Genomic DNA, 18,304 nt, shown 5'->3' with positions numbered 1-18,304 from the left:
CACTACACACTCACCAGAATGGCTTTGATTAAAGGGACTGACAATACCAAGTGTTGGTGAGGATGTGGAGACACTGGAGCCCTCCATACACTGCTAACAGAAATGTCAAATGGTACCGACACTTTGGAAAATAGTTTGGCAATTTTTTAAAAAGTTAAACACACACTTACCATGACTAAGGTATTCCACTCTTAGGTATCTATATGAGAGAAGTGAAAACATATATCCATGCAAAGACATTAATGCTTCATAGAAGCATTATCCACAATAGGCTCAAACTGGAAACAACCTAGTTGTCCTTCAACTGATGAATTTTACCCATGGGATATTAAATGAAGCAAACTCTGATGTATTCATACAATGAAATGCTACTCAGTAACAAAAAGGAATAAACTACTGATACATGCAATAACATGGATGAACCTAAAAAACATTATGCTAAGTGAAAGAAGCCAGGCATAAAAGGTCATATATTGTATGATTTCATTGATATGAAATGTCCACAATAGGCAAAACTATAGAGACAGAAATCAGTTCAGTGATTACCTGAGGATAGAAGTGGGAGTGGAATTGACTGCAAATGGGTACAAGGAAAGTTTTTGGGGTGATGGAAATATTCTAAAACTGGATGGTGGTGATGGTTGCCCAGCAGTATAAATTTACTAAAACTCATTAAACTATACACTTAAAAATGGATGGATTTTATGGTATATAAATGGTACTTCAATTTAAAAATAAAGGAAGTAGGGCCAGCCCTGGTGGCCTACTGGTTAAGTTCACCACACTCCACTTCAGCTGCCCGGGTTTGGTTCCCGGGCACAGATTTACACCATTCATCTATCAGTGGCCATGCTGTGGTGACAGCTCACATAAAAAATAGAGGAAGATTGGCAACAGATGCTAGCTCAGGGCAAATCTTCCTCAGTAAAACAAAATAAAACAAAAACAAAGGAAGTAGGCAGCACCTTAAAAATGAATATTTTGGGGGCCGGCCCGGTGGCACAGCAGTTCAGTGCGTGCATCGCGCTTCAGCGGCCTGGGGTTCACTGGTTGGGATCCCAGGTGTGGACATGGCACTGCTTGGCAAGCCATGCTGTGGTAGGCGTCCCATATATAGAGTAGAGGAAGATAGGCACAGATGTGAGCTCAGGGCCAGTCGTCCTTAGCAAAAAGAGGAGGATTGGCAGCAGATGTTAGCTCAGGGCTGATCTTCCTCAAAAAAAAAAAAGAATATTTTTTGCAGCTGCTTTCATTTTGGGACCTGTATTCCTCCAGATATGTTTACTGCTTAAGTGGTGGGGCTAGTCATCATCAATATCTGGGAAGAGGGAATGCTTTTAAACTCGTCAGAATATTTGAGAGGAAAAGAAATTAGAATTTAAAGAAATTCCACTTGTCTAAGGAAGCTCTTGTTCTCAGTGTTGGGGGTTAGAAATCGGAGTAGGCTACTCTTGGTCTTAAACTTTCTTCCCGGGCTTTTCAGATTAAACCATTATATGAACATCTTCATGCTTATGTGAGGGCAAAGTTGATGGATACTTACCCTTCCCATATCAATCCGACTGGATGCCTCCCTGCCCATTTGCTTGGTAAGAAACTCCGGGAATTCTTTGTGTACCCTGTTCTTTATTCTTTCCACCAATAAAGCTGTTTTTTAGAACGAGACCCAACATAAAACTTTTGAAAAATTCTGTGAATGAAGTGAGTAACATTATAGAAATCACATTTTGAAGGCACTTTCTTCAACAGAAAGCCATTTTAAATCGTTCTGTATTGCGTTACTTTATTTTATACATAAAGAGTTATTATGTTGGCAACAATCTAAAGGATAAAGGGGTATTTAAGATAACTAGAGAAAGAACACCAAGTTCAAATGAGAGTGGAAATGAGGAAAATAAGTTTTATCATTCAAGTTGGTTGGCTAAACTCTTGAGGTGGAGTTTAGGATTTTAGTTATATCGTCAGAGAAAAGAAACTTGGTAGGCTGGAGGTGGTCAGGGGCGAGAGAAAAGCTTTCTAGAATTAACGTATAGCCTGAGTGAAAGCTTCATTCTAAACTTCACCAATTACTTTTGCTGAAAAGTACTTGGTTTGGGATCATATGAATAATGAATGAAATCTTCATCATGAAGGAAGATGCCTAGTTTAAGAGGAGAATTAATCTTCCAAGAACTTTGGATTCTGCCACGGAGCCTCGTCGACCATGCAAGACCTGGGGCCCTTTATTAAACCTCTTAATTCCCCTCCAGAGAATAGCCATCCTCCCCTCCCTGCCTCCCCACCCCAGAAGCTGAGGCCAAATAAAATATATGTGTTTGAAAAGCTCATGTCATGCATACGTAGCATTCTGGATTAAATCTAGAATACCATATGGCACATGTGTGTGGTGATAGATTATAATTAGTCTTTGGGTGGTGAACATGATGTAATCTACACAGGAATCAAAATATAATGATGTACACCTGAAATTTATATAATGTTGTAAACCAATGTTACCACAAAAAATTAAAAAGTTTATTTAAACTAGGCATCTTCCCTCAAGATTATTTTTTATGGCCCATTTACCAATCCCACCTCTTTCACTATGTAAAATCAGGTCTATACTTCTGCTGTCTTTGTCATGTATTAATGAATCTTTTTTTAAAATAGGTGATATGTGGGGTAGATTTTGGACAAATCTATACTCTTTGACAGTCCCCTTTGGACAGAAACCAAACATAGATGTTACCGATGCAATGGTGGACCAGGTAGGAAGAAGAGGCCTTGAAAACCAAGTCTGAATTCTCAAATTCTTTTTATGCCATCCTTCTCTTCTTATCTTTTGCATATAAAACCATATAAATAAAAAAAATTCAAGCTAATTTAAACTTTTTTTTATGTAGCTATCTTTTCATGGAAAAGTGGTTTACAATGTCAGTGACACCAAGTACCTTGAATAACAGGTATGGTATTGATCTTGCTAAGAGATATTAAAAATGGAGATACCCTGAGTTTTCCATTAAGCAGCAAGATGTGGAATTATCAACTGATTGGCATCACTCTTTCCAAAGTTACTCATTGCTAAGCAATTAGTCAGTAATCTCTATGAATAGTAAAATAAAGGATATCATTAGATTTTTGCATATTTAAAAAATCATTGCTGTTAGAAATATTAGAAGAGTCTCTAAAATAATTTTTAAATCATGTTTTTGTTACCATCTTGGTAAAATTATTTAAATTCTCTGTGTTCCCTTCCATTGATGGAATCACATTATAGTTGTATATTTTCCTTTATTCAGCTAATAGTCTACATTTCTGGGTAGAATTCATAATCATACTTCTATTGGCTGTATAAAATCTCTTCAGATAGTTGCACCATAATTTATTTACTTTACTATTTATGCATTCCTGGACTTTTGCTTGCTAACAGTTTTAAATCTGTAAGCAGCAATGCAATGAACACCCTCACATACGTAACATACTCCTGGGAAAAGTCCACAGCAGAATAAAAATGTAAAGCTGCAGGGGCCTCAAAATTCTACAGCTATTCTAGCCTTATTTTGTAGCTGAGCAGCAGCAGAAGCCCATCTTTATGTCGCTCCTTAGCCTATCCACAGTGGTTTTATACCCACTACCTCTCCTAAGTTTATCTTTACAACAAACCTATGAGACTGCCAGGACAGATATTGTGATAGTTCCATGTTGTAGGTGAGGAAACTGAGGCTCGGGGAAATGACTTGCCCGAAGGCACAAAGACAGTCAGTGGCAACTGAGGTTTGAACTCAGAACTCCTAATACTTCCAGTCTGGTTTTCTATTCACTCATTCTTCACTCAACAGATGTTAACTGTGCTTACTAGTCTACGTTGCTTTGGTATACGTTCTCTCTGTATAATAATAAATACTAATTAATAATACTAATATTGCATGAAATTAAGCCTTTAAAGGTTAATAATAAAAAAATCCATAGCGTCATATCCTGTTTCAAATCCCCAAGGCTGACATAGGAGAAAAACCAGACTTCACTGATCTTTGAGATCAGAGGAAGTTTTCTGTGTCACTAAAAGTGATTCATGAAGTATCTGCAATTACATAAATGAAACTTAGTTTGCCTGATGTGGGCCTTATCTCCAAAGAGGTCTTGGTCAGCTCCAGGGACAGTAGCTCCCAGAGAGTTTGCTGAATGGCAGACACCTACTGCTGCCCCTCTCAAGTTCCAGAACATTCTGAAAGTTTAGATTCCCATACAGACTATGAAGCCAAGGCCCAAGTACTCATTGGCTGCTGGGTCACATGCAGGCCTTTTTGGTTCTGAAAGCCCACTTCTTCATGTCCACATTATTGTTTGTGTCTTCCACTGAGCCTAATACCAGGGCCTTGCCCCTGGAAGGGCCTCAATCAATGATGCTTGGCTTGAGGTGAATAGTTTTTAGCAAGGAGAAGGTCATTGTTGTTTATCTTTATACTTGAATATAAAGAATAAAGACAAAAAACATCACACATAATCTCACTCAGTCTACCGTTAATATTTTGTGTTTTTCCTCATTAAGATTATACTATATAAGTGGTTTGTATATTGTATTTTCTCTCTTACTATTAAATTTTTTTAAAAATCAATAAAAATTCTTTAAAAATCTAATTTATTTAGATTTTCCATTCCACAAAGGCATCACTTATTTAACCATTCTGGTGGTTGTTTCCACTTTTTTCCGTATTAAAAGTCATTTTACATGTTGTACACCTTAAATTTACACAATGTTATATATCAAATGTATTTCAATTAAAAATAATAAACAAAAAAACACATTTTTTTATTTTTCAAAAAAACATTTAAATGTAATTCTTGGACCTAATTTCTGAGAATTTCCTAGGTTAGTTCCCTAGAGACAGGATTACTGAGACAAAGGGCATAAACACTTTGAAAGCTGTCCATACATTTCACCAAATCACCTTATAGAAATGTTATGCTTATGCACATATCTAACAGAAACAATGCTTTTATTTTAATTCTAGAATGAAGTGCTGTTCTTTTTTTTCCAGAGCTGGGATGCAAAGAGGATATTCGAGGAGGCTGAGAAGTTCTTTGTGTCTGTTGGCCTTCCTAATATGACTCAAGGATTCTGGGAAAACTCCATGCTAACTGAGCCAGGCGATGGCCGGAAAGTTGTCTGCCACCCCACAGCCTGGGACCTGGGGAAGGGTGACTTCAGGTAGCGAGGCTGATACTCACATGGCTGGTACTAAAGTGGGAGACAATGGTGGCAGGGATGAGGATGAATTTGGATTACTTCTCTGCTTCTCTGAGCACAGAAGAGTTGAATGAACTCTCCTTGAACGAAGGCTGGGAGTCCGTGAGAGCACATCTTGGCTTTCCCAGGAAAAGGGGATTGTCAGCAAAATTGAACCCTTAGACAATTTACCTCACTTGAAATAATATGCACACATTAGAGTTGTATGGTCATGGGTATGGTGGGGCCCCCATTAGGAAAGGTTTGGTGCTAAGATTTATGGAACATGGATGTGTGAATCAGGAATTGATCTTCCCCTCCGTTTCCCTGTTGTGAGTGAGACAGGAGAGGATAAAAGAGAGAAAGTGGTATGCGTCATAAGAGAAACATAGAGAACATTCTATAGGGAACTGGAAGAGAACTGACCATACCTGGAATAGGGAGTAGGCTCAGACAGGGCTTTTCAGGTGGCATTTGAATTGGGCTTGAAAGACGAGAGGGGCTTGGGTAGATGGTGCTGGGAGGCAGACACTGGGCTGGGACAACAGCAGAATCAAATGCGGAGAGGGAGGACCTGACGTTGTTTTCTGGAGTCAGCAAGTTAGGCTAGTATAAAAGGCATGTGAAGAAGGGTCTGGGTGATATGGCAGAAGGAACATAGGCTTTCAAATTCCAGGTGTGTCACTTAATGACTAGGCAACCTTGGGCAAAGTATTTAACCTTCTTGGGTTTCAGTGTCTTAATCTATAAAGTGGAATAGTAATTTCTAGGTTGCAGGTTTGTGAGTGTCTTAGGTTGGGTTCCCTAGGCTGAGAGGGAGATTCTTGTACAAGTGCTTCACTGAGGGAGAGCTTTCAGGCCAAGGGGAGCGAGGGAAGCAGAATGGCGCAGGGGAAAAAGTTCAGTGAAGATGCGGTCTCTGCTGGAGACTTGGCCTCAGCCTGATCTCACAGGGCTCTCGGGAGCATGATTTGTACCACAGAGTTGGTCACACTTTTGAGACAAGAGGACTGGCCTTTTGTACCCCTCTATTAGTCAGTCATTGGCTGTGGACTGCCCCGGAGGGTGGGGGCACTTAACCTCCTGGCTGAGGCACCTCCCATTTAGCCAAAGGTGGTGAAGAAGGAAGCGGCCGTTGGTCTTTAACGACTATGACTGAGGCAACTGGGAGATGGGTGGATCTGCCTGATAAAGCAGATCTGGGTAGAGACCCAGCAGCATCCGCTAGAGTAGGGGTTGGCAATCCTTTTCTGTAAAGGGTCTAACAATAAATAGTTTAGGGTTTGCGGGTCTCTGTTGCAACTACTCAGCTCTGCCATTGTGGCATGAAAGCAGCCATAGATAATACATAAACAAATTAGTGTGGCTGTGTTCTAATAAAACCTTATTTATCAAAACAGGTGGTCAGCCACAGGCCATACTTTACTGACTCCAGTACTAGAGTGAGGCTTAAAAATGAGTAAGTATACGTAAGTTTCCTAGCACAGGATCGTACATACAGTAGACATTAAATATATAGTAGCTATTCTTATAATTGTTTCAAAAGAGAATAGAGAAAAACCAAGTTAGAAAAGCAAGTCCTATGGGGGTGTATAAAGGAGGTTGAGTTTATTCTTGAGCAGTGGGGAGTCCTTATAGGGTGTTTTTCAGAGGGATGACATGGTCAGAGTGGTAGGAAAATTAATTTGGGAACCTAGTGAAATGTGAGCCCTACACTCACCTGAATGAAACTGCTCTTGCCAAGTTGAAAAAGACCACCACCTAATCGCCAAACGCAGACCTTATTTCTTTGGGCCACAGCAGCATTAGACAGCATTTATGAGTTGTCTTTGAAATGCCATTTCTCACTGGCTTCTGCACTGTCATCTTCTTCTGGACGTCTTTGACTTCTCTCTCTGTCATGTCCTCTGAATGATCTTCCTCTCTCCACTCTGTAAGTACTGGGATCTCTTAAGGCTTTGTCTTGGCCCTCTTTTCTTGCCACTCTTTGCCTGCATCGTGGGCCGTCACATCCACTCCTTGACTTACATGAAATGATTCCCGAATATCAATTTCCAGCCTCTCCTCCTCCTCCTTCTCTATCCTGGCTATACCAAATTTCCTGCAGTGTCCAGAATGCCACATTCTTTTCTCAAGACTTTCTCATTGAGCACTTCCAGGAATGTCAACCACTTGTCCCTCCCTGCCATCTACCTGGCAAACTCCCGAATGTTGATCAAGATCCAGATCGCTTATTTTATCCTCAGCTATGCCCTTCTCGGTGCTTCTAGGAAACTGTGCCTGCATTCACTCATTTTTATGCCCAAGGTCAGGTCTACTCATCACTTACAGAGTACCTGCCTCAGAGTTTTTGTAGTAGAAGACTCTGCTTATTTCCATTAGTCTGTGAGCAGGAGAACAGGATTCACCCGCCCGTAACTTTATATTGAGCACCTAGTACAGTTTCTAGGACATAAAAGGTAGGTCCTCAAAATTCATTGGTGAATAAATCTTGGAAAGATGATCCATGCTACCCAAATCCCATACAACTCTACTGTGATGACTAAATGAAATTCAGTGAGCTTCATTTTAATCTTGCCCATTTTTGTGCAGGATCAAGATGTGCACAAAGGTGACAATGGATGACTTCCTGACAGCCCACCATGAGATGGGACACATCCAGTATGACATGGCATATGCTGTACAACCCTACCTGCTAAGAAATGGAGCTAATGAAGGGTTCCATGAAGCTGTTGGGGAAATCATGTCACTTTCTGCAGCTACACCTAACCATCTGAAAGCCATTGGTCTTCTGCCACCTGATTTTTATGAAGACAGTGGTATGGACATTTTTTCAGGGCTTGTTTTTGGGATTCTTTAGTCAAATGTGGGCCAAGGTATTTATTTTCACGCGTAGGATATATATTAATTTTTTCCACATATAGTATAAGGTATATATGGGTAACTGGGAATTGCTACTGGTAAAAAAATTTTAAGTATGTATCACAACACGCCAACTTGTGGTTCTGTATCTTTGAAAAGGGCATAAGAGAGGTAACTGAATGAATGGCCTTGGGACTCCAAGAAACATCTAACAGAAGCTTTTTCAAAAGATGCTAAAACGAGCCCACAGAACTGAAATGGCTTTTTCAAGGTCACCTAGCTAATTAGTGTCAAGAGTTCTGACTAGATCCCTCTGGTTCTAGGTAAAAACGTTCCAAAATGTTAGACCTGGAACAGAATCTAAAAACTGTTCTGCAGAGGAAGAAAACTAAAGACAGGAGAGGGAAAGTAACTAGCTTGAGGTCAAAAAGCAATGTGAGAGAACCAGAACCAGAGCCCTGATCTAAAGCTTTCCCATAATATTATGCAAAGCAAAGTGTAAGTCAAAATTTGGGAATTCTTAAAGAACAGGTGGAAGAATATTAAGATTGGAAGGGACTGAAACATTTTGTTCATACAGCTGAATCATGAAGTTGCCCCTCCAACGCCCCCTCAGATCCATCTTTGCCTGAGGCAGCCTGTTTCTCTTTGGATGGCTTGGACTTGATGGAACACAATAAATGTTCAAGAGATCTAGAGTCTTCAGTGAGGATGCCATGGCTTTTGGTTCTTTTTTGTAAAAGGAGGACACTTAGAGTCAAATATGTTTTTCTCTTTCGTGTGTTTCTCTCCACTCATTTCAACTATTTGGGCCATAAACATCAGCTCTGCTGGCTGGAACGTTTGGTCAATGAGGTCAAGGTCATGAGCTCCATCCTCTTGTGGGCAATTCACTTTACCTTGATTTCTGGCTTCAGACCTTGGTAATCTCACAAGGATCTGGGAATAGGTCAGTGTAAACCTATCATCATTGCTGAAAAAGTTAGCATAGGCTCAGACCCAGTGGGGAATAGACAAGTAGTGCCATCCTCCCATGAAGGGAGCAACAAAGGAAAGGGAGTTCACGGTAATCACACCTGTTTCCTAATTTTAAAATATCATTCTCAAGTCAATTAACAGACAGTTATTTGTTTTTATCATTTTTGATATTCCCTGACAGCAGGCAAAGATAGTTGAATCACTAAGACAGTACTGTACTAGACATGGTTAAACCATTGGTTTAAAAAACTCCTACCTCTTTCCTTGGCTCTGCCTCTGATGTGCAAATAAGGTTAAACAAATAAGTTCCTTCGTTCCTTCTCTCCCTCCCTCCCTCTCTCTCTGTTCCTTTCTTCTTCCAAAAATATTTATTGAGCACATAGTACGTGCAAGACATTTTTCTAGACACTAGAGATAGGGTGGCGTGCCAAGCAGATAATATCCCCCGATTACATTTCAGTGAGCTTCATTTGCACACTAGAGATGAGCTCTACTGCCTTTTTATGTCACTAATAAAGGATAATGGGATAACACAATTTGTTAAAGCATTTTAAACCCAGGTAAGGAGGATGCCAGTACGTTTAAAGTACATTGTACTTCTTTTTTTATTGAAGTATAATTGACATACAATATCCTATTAGTTTCAGGTGTACATCACAGTGATTTAATATTTATATGCACTGTGAAATGATCAACATGTTAAGTCTAGTTACCATGTGTCACCATGCAGAGTTATTACAGTATTATTGACTATATTCCCCATGCTGTACGTGACATCCCCATGACATAATGATTTTATAACTGGAAGTTGTACCTCTTCATTCCCTCCACCTATTTTGCTCCCCCCTCATGACCACGAGTTTGTTTCCTGTACCTATGAGTCTGTTTCTATTTTGTCTTGTTTGCTCATTTGTTATGTTTTTTAGATTCCACATATGAGGGAAGTCATACAGTATTTGTCTTTCCCTGTCTGACTTATTTCACTTAGCGTAATAGCCTCTAGGTCCCTCTGTGTTGTTGTAAATGGCAAGATTCCATTATTTTTGTGGCTGAGTAATATTCCAGTGTGTGTGTGTGTATGTCACATCTCTTTATCCATTCACCTATCTATGAACAATTAGGTTGCTTCCATATCTTGGCTATTATAAATAATGCTGCAATGAACATATGGAGGTGCTTGTATCTCTTCAAATTAGTGTTTTCATTTTCTTTGGGTAAATACCCAGAAGTGGTTGCTGGATCATATGATAGTTCTATTTTTCTTTTTTTTTTTTAAAAAGATTTTTTTTATTTTTTCCTTTTTCTCCCCAAAGCCCCCGGGTACATAGTTGTATATTCTTTGTTGTGGGTCCTTCTAGTTGTGGCATGTGGGACGCTGCCTCAGTGTGGTTTGATGAGCAGTGCCATGTCCACGCCCGGGATTCGAACCAACGAAACACTGAGCCGCCTGCAGCGGAGCGCGCGAACTTAACCACTAGGCCACGGGGCCAGCCCCAGTTCTATTTTTAATTTTTAAAGGAACCTCCATACTGTTTTTCCTAGTGGCTGCACCAGTTTATATTCCCACCAGCAGTGTACGAGGGTTCTCTTTTCTTCACATCCTCACCAACACTTGTTATTTTTTGTCTTTTTGATAATAGCTTTCTGACAGGTGAGAAGTGGTATCTCATTGTGGTTTTGATTTGAATTTCCCTGATGATTAGTGATGTTGAGCACCTTTTCATGTGTCTGTTGGCCATCCGTATGTCTTCTTTGGCAAAATGTCTATTCAAGTCCTCTGCCCATGTTTTAATCGGGTTGGTTTTTTATTGTACTTGTGATTATCCAGTGGATGGTTGCCTCCAGGGAGGCTTTTTTTCGTTTGCTTTTTTCCTCCCTGGTTTACTGGCTTTTGGCCACATCTGTTTAGTATTTGCTTATTTGACAAAGACTCACAGAGGGAATCATGAAGCACACACCGGGCTAGATATACAGTCTTGAATGAGACATGATCACTCACTGCCTTCATGGCGCTTACAAGAATAAACAGCATGACTGGGAAAGTAGATGAAATAGCCCTAATCAGCTCTGATGAGAAGTATAAGGAATGCAATTGAAACTAGTGAAAAAAATGAGGATTAGGAGTTACTTGTGGATTTATTCACCTGTTCTATCCAAGGCTTCACCCTACTCCAAAGCCCTTGGCTGAGAAAGTGAATATGTACATATTATTATGTCCACTGTCAATATTTCTCATGGAATCATCCTTATAGTAAGTATATTTGGGGAATAATATCTTGAGATTAGGAAATTTTCTGACACAAACATCCAATGTCATCCTCATCTTAATATTTATCCTTTTCCATTTTACTTTCAGAAACAGAAATAAACTTCCTCCTCAAACAAGCACTTACAATTGTTGGAACTCTACCGTTTACTTACATGTTAGAAAAGTGGAGGTGGATGGTCTTTAAGGGTGAAATTCCCAAAGAGGAGTGGATGAAAAAGTGGTGGGAGATGAAGTAAGTCAATGAACACGAAATCTGTAAACGTTTTCTCACGAGTTTGCTGTTTATTTAAAAGCATTTGGCTGGCCTGTATATATATACACACACATACATCACATCACGTATATAGTACCAGTATATGTATTTTATTGCCTGCAGGCTTCCTCTGACCCTTAGAACCCTCATGTGGCAGGAAGGACTGAGGAAATAATGCCACCCCATCAGCTCTTAACCAATACCTGATGGGAATGGGTGGATAAGTAATAAAATCAGCTTCCTTACCCTTTGCCGGGAGAATTCTGAGGTAGTGACTTGCTTGAAAACACCCTTTTTGGGGGCTGCTTTCCTTTCCCTGTGTCACTTCCTCATTCCTTTGCTAATGTGTCCTGGGATCATTTCCCAGGACCTTGTGTCAGGGTCTGCTTCTGTGAGAACTCAGTCTAAGACAACCGGGATTGGAGTTCTCAGAGAATTCTTCACAGTCAGAATAACTGGGATTTCAACAGCTAAATCTTGAAATCTGGTGATGTGGGGTTAAATATGGGAAAATGAGAGAGAAGTACGTTAGGCCAGGGGAATGCCATCACGCCACACACACGCACACACATACAGACACACACATATTAACAGCATCTTTTTAACTTAAGTCTCCATTTGGGTGCCTTCTCAGGTAACATTTCCTTGGCTCTGCCTCCTACCCAAGCAGGATTAGGTGACACTTCTTCTTATGCTCTATCTTCTTAAGTGTTGGGTCACCCGTTAAACTGTGATATTATTTAGGAAGTGAACAATTTATTCATTTTTATTTATCCTTTTATCCTCTCTTTTAAACAAAAATACTAATCTACATTTTAGGCACAGCACTGGGGAGCCAATGCTGATGATTTTAGACCTTCTCCTTGACTTCAAAGAATTTTTAGTCCATGGAGGGATATGGAAAATGAAACTACTGCAATGTGTTGTGTTGCGATGAGAGGGTATAGGGATCCATGAGCATCCACAGGGAGATCCAAGGCCCAATCTCGTGGGTCAGATGAGGGGAGGCATCTAAGTTGAGCTCTGAGAAAGATGTGGGAGATACCTAGGTATATGTAGAGGGGAACGGAGAGAATTCCAAGCCAGAGAGAGCCTGGAACATTTGGACAACAGATAGAGATCCCTTTCAATAGTTTCAGTACTACATTATTCATCACTGTATCCCAAGTGCCTTGCACAGTGTGCCTGGCACATGCAGATATGAAATAAATAGGTTTGGGATGGAAGAATTACAAAAGAAGACAGAAAGGAAGGAAGAAAGAGAGAGAGAGATAGAAAAGAAATCTTCTCCCTACCATGTATTAGTCAGACTCCTGCCAATTATTTTTCTTTGTTTTTCTTATTTTTCCTTTTCGTAGTGAAGATCTACCTACGTAACATTCAGCCTCATATCCGTAAGTTTAAGTCAGTGCCACTCTTCTGCCAAGATTCTCTGTTAACTTAAATCCTACTTGGGAGGAAGGAGGCAGCATCTGTAATAACTGTTTCTAGCGTTTGAGTGTTACTGAAATTGTGTCTATAATGATCCCACAATCAGAAAGGACAAATGTATTAAGTTTAAACAATGCCAAATAAATGGTTTCTCTACCTTTTTTTCTTATCGAATTACTTTTTGATCCCTTTTAGTTTATCTTTAAAGGTACATGGAATCAGACCCTTAAAATGATTCACTAATGCATTAATTACTCCATTCATTCAACAAATATACATGAAGTCTTTCCTTAGCATTAAGCACTGTTTGGCACTGGAACTATAAAGAAGAGCAAGACACAGCCTTGCTCTCTAGGACCTCAGGTCTACAGGGCAAGAAGGAGCTGTATGAGAATCATTATAAAATGGAGAGAGAAGTGGGAAGGAAGGCGCAGCTAGAGAAGCCGAAGGAGCTGGAGGGCTTCACTTGCTGGCAGGTGGGTGGGATCAGGGGGAGGCCTCACAGAGCAGGGGACATTTGAGCTAGCCTTGAAGAATAAGTAAAGTTTCCACTTTAGAAAATTCTGTCTGCCAGGAGCACATCAAGTGTAGTGCCAGAGAGAAATTGTGAGCACTTTCACTGTACATTTTTGGCCATGCAATGCACTTTATTAAATTAGTGTTTTGAAGACATAACTATTTTTCCAATAGTATATTCTAGCTGAATTTAAAAAGGAAGAGAGAACCACATAATGGGCTTTGTTCTGTAATTTTTTACACTGTTTCTATTTCACCTGACAACCAATTCCAGTATAAATGCCACTGGCTGATAAAGCTGCACTTAACCATGCCTTCTCATGATGCGTGACCCACGGCTGATGTATCTGCTTTTTTTCCCAAAGGCGAGAGATAGTCGGGGTAGTGGAACCTGTGCCCCATGATGAAACATACTGTGACCCCGCAGCTCTGTTCCATGTTGCTAATGATTACTCATTTATCCGGTAAATGACAGTTTTCTTTTTACTGTTTAGTTTCTATGGTTTGTAGACAGCTGTGCTAATGGCAAAGAAATAGGGATCTATGAAGTGAAGACTGAAATTTCTCTATCTCCACCCACCTCCCCCCAGAACCTCAAAATAGATGATCAATTTCAATTCAGTTTACCTCAACACGATTTATTGGGTTAAATAAAACTTGTGCAAAATCTCTTCTCCACTATCAAGGAGTCTATAGTATCCTTGAGAGAAATAAAGTATTTTTGTTTGTCTCCTTGTTACTGTCAGAGTTCAGAGTGATTGTAGTAGAAAGAGCATTTTTTACTTGAAGTCCAAAAACCTATGTTCTTTACCTATTAGTTCCAGATCTTGAATTTGCTGAGCCTCAGTCTCCTTATTGATAAAGTGGAAATAATATTATTGACCTGCCATAAGGATTGCTTGGCATCATTTATATGAAAGGGCTCTAAATCTGTAAAACACAATGCAAATGTAAGCTAAAATTTAACAAAATACTGCCGTTTCATCAGCTGATACAAAAATGCATGTGGGTTATGATGAGTCTGCAGGGTTCATGTTTGGGTCTTTCTGGAGAAAGAAATTTAACTAGTATCTCTTTGGTTACTAGGGCCTCAGAATTTAAATATATGCCCCAATCTATGACTCTACCACAGTAACTAAACATGGGACTGCTTTTCTGTTTCTTTATCTCTTTTACAGATATTACACAAGGACCATCTATCAATTCCAGTTTCAAGAAGCCCTTTGTCAAACAGCTAAACATGAAGGTCCCCTGCACAAATGTGATATCTCCAATTCCACTGAAGCTGGGCAGAAGCTGCTGTAAGAAATGCTTCAAAACAGTTGAAACTCTCCTATTATCATTTAATATCACTCCTCTCCATGCCTGTTTGAATTTGATTTCTTTGTTCTAAAAAGAAAATTTTTGGTCTCAAAGGGTCCTCATCCACAAGTTAAATGCTTATTTTGTGGTCACTCAGGAACCTAGACCATGTGAAGCCTGGACAGGGCACCTCCTCTCTCCATGCCATAACTACAGAGCTCCCTTTGTAGTAATTGGAAGGGAAGAGAGATTGAAGGATTAATCCATCCGTTAACACACCTTATTTTCTTATCTGCCAGGAGCAAACTTAGCCAAGCCAAAGAGGAGAAACTATAGATCATACATGTAAATATATGTACATCTGTAATTCCTCAAAAGGCCCTGAACCCGCCCTCCCCTTTTCTCATGTAGCCAAATGCTGAGCCTTGGAAAATCAGAACCCTGGACCTTAGCATTGGAACGTATTGTAGGAGTGAAGAATATGGATGTAAGACCACTGCTCAATTACTTTGAGCCCTTGTTTACCTGGCTGAAAGACCAGAACAAGAATTCTTTTGTGGGATGGAGCACCAACTGGAGTCCATGTGGGTACATCGAGTTGACACACTTTGAATCCCTCCCTTTCTGCTTCTCCTGGTCTTCTCTGGCCCCAGTGTTATGGGGCTGTGACATAGTATGTTCTCCCTCTGTGTAGACCCTGCTTCTGACTGTGCTATGGTGGCAGCTGCCATTTTATCTGGGAGGAAACACAATGTTTCTTGAGCACCTACTATGTACCAGGCACGGTGAAAACTGCTTCACACACACCCCCCCCTTCTCTTTCAAGTCTGCTTTATTAGCCTCATATTTAAAACAAAAGAGTATAGCAGTCCCCAACTGATTGTAATAAAATACTGCTCTTCAGAGATAAATACCTTTAACAATTTTAATGCTATTACAAATTTAATGCTATTCGTTCTGGCAGTTTCATATTTCTAAACAATGTGTTTATATTGTTATCTCTTTATTGGTCAGTTTTAGACATGCACTTCTGCCTACTCTTGCGCCTCTCTTTCTCATTCTCCCAATAAAGCTTTATCATAATTTTCGGTAAAGAAATCATCAATATTTACATCATTATGCCTGCAGAGCCAAGGAATCTATTATATCCTTTCTTACATGGCTTTTTGTTTGTCCTGAAGTTTCTACTGCCTCATTTTTTTGGCATGCTTAATTTGCTATCTATGTTGCATTCATCTTTTCCAACTATTCCAACATATCTATTCTTTTCAGTCTCATTTTTTCCTAAAGACTTCCCTCTTAGAGTCTTATGTCCTCCTCTCTCAATCTGGACCACAGTTTTCATCCTGAGTCGTCCCTTTGCCACTTTCCTGGGTTGAATCCACTCCTTCCTGGATTCCATGTCATCTTTCTTGGCTTACCTCTTGTTTTTGCCACAGCAGACTTTCTAAGCAAGAGCACGTGGGTTAGGAGGATCAACTGTTCCCCAAAGTGGCTTTAACCAAACCTTGGCTTTCATTCCCCTTGTTTTCAGTCTGATATCTTCTTTCCACCCCCTGCTGTACCTCAATCTCAAGCCTCTCTGGAATTCTCTGGGACTTTTTGGGTGTGTACCGCCTCTGTGTACACATTAGGCCATGGCTTCCTGACTCTTGAGAAAGCACTTACCCCTCCTCCATTACTTCTTATTTTCCAAAAGTGTGTTTATACCTTTTAAAAAATTCCTTTACTATCGCTTTAGTGGGATCTTGGGAGGGGAAGGAAATAAACACACATGGTAAATCTGTCATCTGTAACAACAGTCTTTGATTTCTCTTTGATCAGATGCTGACCAAAGCATCAAAGTGAGGATAAGCCTAAAATCAGCTCTTGGAGAAAAAGCAGTGAGTATTCTGGACAGCACATCCATTACTTTTCAATGCACTCCCTTGAGCAGGACACAATAAGCCCATTCCAGTGTGATCCAAAGGATGAGAAGCCACACGGTTCTCTTAAAAGCTACAAGCCCCAGGTTCTGGCCTTTGGCTTTTGGGTTTTTTTAGTAACACATTCCTTATTGGATTGGCTATGTCTACTTTTTCCTTGTTACCTTGAAAGTGTTATGAAGATCAATGAGAAAACATCCAATCTTAAATATCAAATACCCACCCTCCCAATTCACTCTTTCCACCATTACTTGTATTTGAGGAAGAGGACATGGTTGTATTTTGAGAGATTTTTTGTTTTTAAAATTAGTGTTGGTACTTTTGTTTTGTTTTGTTTTAGTCAATTATCTATATCCCGGAAGCTTGTTAAAAACACAGAATCTTAGGCCCCCACCCTGGACTTGCTTAATCAGAATCTGCATTTTAACAAGCCCCCAGGTGATTTGTATACACAATAAAGACTGGAAAGGTCTGATTTAGAACACTGTTTCTCAAACCTGGCTGCACATTGGAGTCATATGGGGTGTTTAAAAAATCTGAATGCTTGAGTCCCACTCACAGAGATTCTGACTTAATTGCTCTGGGGTGTGGCATCAAGAGTTCTAAAAGCTCGCCAGGTGGCTCTAATCACAGCAAAATCTGAGAACCACTGACGTAGACATGCATTTTGGGATAACAAAACGTTTTACAGAAAATCACATTATTTACACCTTCATGTGAATTGCTTTAATCAGCTGTTGCTTTCTCCTAAGTACCTGTTTCAAGTTATCCAGTCTGAAGAAGTAGTGGCTTTGACTGGGAAAGAGGAGAGGAGAGGGTATTCTCAGGCAGATGGGGCTCAAAGGCCTGGGTAGGGGCATGGCACCCTGAAGGCTTTGCAGAATTAGACGACAACCGGGAACTATTGGATAAAATAGTTCAAGGTGCTACAGAAAATTGTTATTTGCATTGGATAGATCCAAAGATTGCAGTTCTACCCCCTTACTTTTCCTGGGGAGTTAAATATTGTCCAAGGCTCTACAGTAGTTGTAGTGTAATTTTCATAAATAAGTAAGACATCTGAATAGAAATAACATAGTAGAAGGAAAAAATGAACATTTAAGGAAGAAACAATAAAAATGGAGATGTCTCACTTCCCAAACTCTAAAAGTTCAAGTTCCTATTGTTAACAATCATTGAATGTCTGTGGGATTATTTCTCTTTCTGTCGTATTTTCATTAGCTCTTCCTTGGCCTAATAAATTTTAATTACTTTAAAGTATCGAGCAGATCAGGATCCTTTTCAATTATCTTCTTTTTTTCTTGACATTTGTCCCCATGTCCTCTTTCCATGCAGTGAGGGATTTGTAAATAGTCTTCAGAGGGTTTGATGGCGTAACGTTCTGAGGCCAATTCACTGAGCAACGGGCTGCTCTGATGAGACCAAAATCATACTTTTAGCAAACCTGCATACCAGGGCCAGTATGTCTGCCCAGTTCAAGCTATTTCATGGCAAAGTCCAACTGGATCTTTGGCATTATTTTCAGAACTCAGCCTTTAATTTTATTCATATATAGAAATAGT

General features: G+C 39.9%; 1 protein-coding gene across 2 annotated transcripts in view; it reads left to right on the top strand.

The window, feature by feature from the left end:
* ACE2 (angiotensin converting enzyme 2) overlaps window positions 1-18,304 on the top strand; it is a 45,575-nt gene that overhangs the window by 19,391 nt on the left and 7,880 nt on the right. For both annotated transcript variants that reach the window (XM_008544773.2, XM_070603753.1), the window contains 9 exons: window positions 1,484-1,589; window positions 2,650-2,747; window positions 5,019-5,188; window positions 7,799-8,025; window positions 11,403-11,547; window positions 13,881-13,979; window positions 14,694-14,816; window positions 15,229-15,401; window positions 16,642-16,700. In XM_008544773.2, coding sequence (XP_008542995.1) covers window positions 1,484-1,589; window positions 2,650-2,747; window positions 5,019-5,188; window positions 7,799-8,025; window positions 11,403-11,547; window positions 13,881-13,979; window positions 14,694-14,816; window positions 15,229-15,401; window positions 16,642-16,700 — 1,200 coding nt within the window. The remainder of the gene's footprint in view (window positions 1-1,483; window positions 1,590-2,649; window positions 2,748-5,018; window positions 5,189-7,798; window positions 8,026-11,402; window positions 11,548-13,880; window positions 13,980-14,693; window positions 14,817-15,228; window positions 15,402-16,641; window positions 16,701-18,304) is intronic.

The sequence above is a fragment of the Equus przewalskii genome, chromosome X, assembly GCF_037783145.1.
Source record: "Equus przewalskii isolate Varuska chromosome X, EquPr2, whole genome shotgun sequence".
Taxonomy (NCBI): Eukaryota; Metazoa; Chordata; class Mammalia; order Perissodactyla; family Equidae; genus Equus; species Equus przewalskii.
Note: the sequence above shows the minus strand (reverse complement) of the source record. Positions and strands in the feature narration are given on the sequence as shown.